This window comes from Habropoda laboriosa, unplaced genomic scaffold (assembly GCF_001263275.1).
Source record: "Habropoda laboriosa isolate 0110345459 unplaced genomic scaffold, ASM126327v1 scaffold336, whole genome shotgun sequence".
In the NCBI taxonomy this organism is placed as follows: Eukaryota; Metazoa; Arthropoda; class Insecta; order Hymenoptera; family Apidae; genus Habropoda; species Habropoda laboriosa.
The window spans coordinates 344,527-349,066 of NW_017100454.1; the positions used below are offsets into that span (position 1 = coordinate 344,527).

General features: G+C 31.4%; 1 protein-coding gene across 2 annotated transcripts; it reads right to left on the minus strand.

Moving 5' to 3' along the window:
- On the minus strand, positions 1–3,878 carry LOC108575926 (gamma-1-syntrophin). 2 transcript variants are annotated; one of them, XM_017938866.1, is made up of 10 exons: positions 3,545–3,878; positions 2,803–2,907; positions 2,528–2,723; positions 2,078–2,203; positions 1,308–1,469; positions 1,039–1,223; positions 768–926; positions 466–690; positions 187–390; positions 1–108 (listed from the first exon to the last, which is right to left on the minus strand). In XM_017938866.1, exons 1-10 carry the CDS (start codon positions 3,605–3,607, stop codon positions 1–3), a joined length of 1,533 nt encoding a protein of 510 aa, XP_017794355.1. In that variant the 5' UTR covers positions 3,608–3,878. The 2 variants fall into 2 exon arrangements, with proteins under 2 accessions (XP_017794355.1, XP_017794354.1); XM_017938865.1 differs by having other exon boundaries at positions 2,528–2,726.
- Positions 3,879–4,540: the final 662 nt, after the last annotated feature.

A 4,540-nucleotide genomic window follows, 5' to 3' on the forward strand; every position in this document is an offset into this window, starting at 1 on the left:
TTATGGAGTTGTAGATGTTAAAAACGTTGGATCAACTGCAGCAACCTTTGCAGTTAAAAATGCATGCATACAGAACAACAAATTCTGCAATTGAGAACATTCCAATTCCTACGACAGAGAAGAATATAATAAGAAACGCGTTAAATAACATTTATGTGTTATCTTTTCTATTGAAAAGCAAAATACCTTCGTCTCAATAGCAATACTATCTGATTCTTGAAAATGTAATTTCAGTCTGCTCTTTCCGTCGTCGCTAGACCCCCTCAATTGTGAAAATTTATAGCGCCATACAATCTCTCCAATATCCTCAGAAGAAAGTGTGAAACCTTGAGTCCATTCCAACGTTAATCCTGCACTTCTTCCATTGAAAGTAACAGGAAATGTTTTACTCTGTAAAAGAACGCGTATAATGATATACATTTAAATAATAATTTTTAACATAACAAATAAAAATTTGTTACAAACTTTTAAATGCGTAACAGCTGAACAGACTGCAGTATGCCATGCTGCTTCAACTCTCAAGAGTTCTTGTCTAGTTTCCACACTTAAATATCGCGGAGGTTTACCCGGACTTTGCGCTAAAAAGCAGTGCTGCCTTTCGTCAACATTTTCAGATTCTCGCATCACACGAAACATTGTTTGATATACTTTAAAAGTTAATGCACATCGTGACCAATCTCCTATATTGCACTGCAAATAAATTACGACCTCTAATTGCATAATGTATGTTGAAGTTTATTACATATATATTATTGATAAACACTCACAGGAGGCGTCTCAAATAACAATAAATCAGGTCCTTTTAGAGCTAAAAACCTTGGTCTATAACTTTGCCATGGCTGATTACTATTGCTTACTGCTTCATTGACCCACCCCATGTACTCTATACGTTCACCGACCCCGAAATTGCGGTTATATAATTTCATCTAAAAATCGATTACACGAACTATGGGTGATTACATAATTACTCTAGGTAAATTAATTCCAATTTGTTACTTACATAACTAATCAATCAATTGGAAAAAATGTGTTTCTCACCTGTAAATGTGTTAAACCTGTAATATTATCAGTTATATATTTTAACCATTGACTCAAAATGGCACTATCATCACAGTGTATTACACCAGTTCGTGCACCATTTAATCCCCTTACTTCAAACGCATTTCTTCTTAATTTATCAGTTCCAAAGATGTATCTTGTTACATAAGCCATCATTAATGGAACTGAAATTATAAAATATTATCTTATACATTTATTGTTTTCATTAAACGAAAGAACAAGTAAAATAATTAAAATATTGTTCTAACCTGTTATAACATCCACCCACTTTTTAGATTGCATTGAAGTGGCAGATGCATTTGAGCTTTGTCTACTATGACCACATCTAGGACTTCCACCTTGTCTATTAGATGATAACCATTCATCTTCTGAACCCCCATTTGCAACATTATCTAATTTCTCTTCTTTTTCTGAAAATAGTGTTGAATAAATATTATAAGTAAATGTTACATATACAGGGTGTTCCGTGTAACGCGATGCACAATTTCTCAGCCATTTGCGGCCATGTGACAAAAAGGTTTTCAATAAAAATTTATCGGTATCGAGTGTACAACAAATGCTGATAATAAAAATTTCGAAAATAGTTTGTTCTCATAGCGAAATCAAGGTCACCTTGGTTTCTTCAAATAGGACCAGATATTGTTTTTCTCATCATATTGTAGGAGACATTAGGACGAATTCATCATATTTTTACTGTTATATTTACAGTAGTGGAAATAGGAGTATGTATTTAACTTTTCGTCGCATTCTACTTTTGAGCAGTGTAAACTGTATGCTGTAAAACAGCTTAAAACAGTGACCCTATTTAAAAAACCCAAGGTGACCTTGGTTTCGCTATAAGAATAAACTATTTTCGAAATTTTGATTATCAGCATTTGTTGTACATTCGATACCGATAAAGCTTTGTTGAAAACTTTTTTTGTTACATAGTCGTGGATAGTTGAAAAATCGTACGTCGCGTTACATGGAACACCCTGTATATCTATTTACATATATATATGAACAAAATTATACTTACCATTTTTTTGTAGAAATGGCTTTGCCGCACGATAATGTTTCACTGTTAAAACAACTATATCACCAGCATTTCTTAAAATGTTGACAGCATCATCATGATTACATGCAGTTATATATTCTCCATTTACTGTAAAAAAATAATATATGTTTCTAGAATCATTATCCTAACTGACACAATTTTCATTGTTAGCTTGATGTAGGTTTCACTTTGTAATGGTATAGGTGAATAGGTGTCATGGAAACATTATTTCAGAGGAAGAAACCAATATTGACAGCTCTGACACAAATAGGATAAGTATTCAAGAGTGTATATACACAGAAATAATAAGTTTCATTGCTAAGATATCTTTTGTTGAAACATCAGATATGTCACCTTATTATTCTCAGAAATAATAAAAAATTGAAGAATACCATTGTTTACTAATTAATATTTGATGATTCATGCACTTACCTTTAATAATTGCATCTCCTACAAATAACTGCCCACACTGATCAGCTGCTTGGCCCTTATAAATTCTAGATATAAGTACAGGAAGTTTATGCTCTGCTCCTCCTTTTATACTTAATCCCAATCCTCCTACTTTTTGTCTGGTAATTTGTACCATTCTTTCTTTAGCATCTAATGGTGGTTTGTTATGATTCGCTGCCTGCTGGAAATCAGTATCATTTTTTTATGAATCATGTAAATAATAGTGTACATTAAAGGGCAATGACATTAAACTTTACCTCTAGATCTTCCCTTTGTAGTTTCAAAACTTCCATAGACAAATGTAAACGCATTGGTACTGGTTTGCTTTTCCCATCACTAACACTTACCATTCCTGTCCTCACCTTTTCAAAAATAATGAGAATTATGTTAATTTATTTATTTACCTTTGAAGAATACATTCAAAATTATACAATTGTCCATTATAAAAAATGTACACATTTTAATTACAATAAAAAATCAAAGTGAATCATTAGTGAATCAGAAAAATAAAGTACAAACTTCATTAGAATTACAAATACTCCTGTATATTGATTAATTAACTATATTGCTTCAATGCTTTTGTATACATGCACTCAATTATAAAGATATACTTAAACAGTTCATTCAACATTGATGATTCTTGTGTTCTTAATTACATAAGATCGATTTTTTATATATTCTAGAATTAAACAATCGTACAGATAAGTTAAAATACGATTCTATTGCAAAATAAAAAGACTTAGCAAAATTATATTTCTATTGTAACACAAAATTATTGACGCATGAATAATTTTTTTGAATTAGAATGCATAATTTTTTGACACTTATGTTTCTCATGTTTGTTTCGTCATTTTCACTCAAATTATTTCAGAAACTGCTAAAAGTTTAAGTATAGAATAAGAGCATTGCAGAATTTCCTTTCGCATTTGTAATATTTGGATTCCGAAAAATTGTAAGTGAATATTATATGATTTAAAAAGAATATAATGAACTACTTACCTTCAACTTCTGATCAATCTTCTCCTCGATCGGAGTAGTCATTTTCGTTGCGTTAATTCTCATTATTTAATATAATTATGCAGCTCGTACATGTAAGTCCCCGTATTGCCGAACACAAATCGTCGGGGTTGACGGAGTCTTGTAGATCGTCGTTATTACAAGTGGCATGTTAGTTTCTCACAAATTGTTTGACGCGACCACGGCAAGTACTCGAACGATAAGAAAGCGAGATCATATTCTTATTGTTTGTCAGAAAAAACTGCACTATCTTACTTGTGGAATATATACGTGTAATTTAAGACACACGATATTTTAGGACGGGACGCGTTTATTGAAAGATTCGAATCTCTAAACTGTACATCGTGACGTTTTGAAACGTTCGTGTGAAGCAAAAAGTCCGTAAACCGGGACGCAGAAAAATTGGAGTGGGCTAAAAGTAGCTAAAAGCCCGCGGCTGAGGCGCATCGATTTATATGGCACGGCGCGCATTGATGGTACCTCGTTTGTTTCCAATCGCGGGAAACACGAAATCTAAATGTTTTAACCACAGGAATATTAATTATACGCATACTACTTGTATTTATATTTTACATAATTTATGTAATTTTTCATAATTTATATAATATATAAGAAAGTATATTGTGCTAAATGTAATTAAAAAGTGAATAAAAGACATTTAAACATACTAGATACTGTTCTATTTTTAGCCATTTATTTACAGGCACATATTTTATCGTTTATTAGTCGCATATTTATACAATGGATTATAATACAACGTTCATTCCACTTTTAGGAACTTGAAATAAAATATGCATTATATATGCTGCATAGAAAATATAAAAAACTTCTAACCATGGTATTAAATACTTGTTCTATTAGCTTGTAATGCACAATTGTTCAATTGAAAATTACTTAAACGGTATAGATAACAATACAATTTTATGTTAAATATGATTGTTAATTATCATTTCATTTACAAATGCATGATTAAACAAA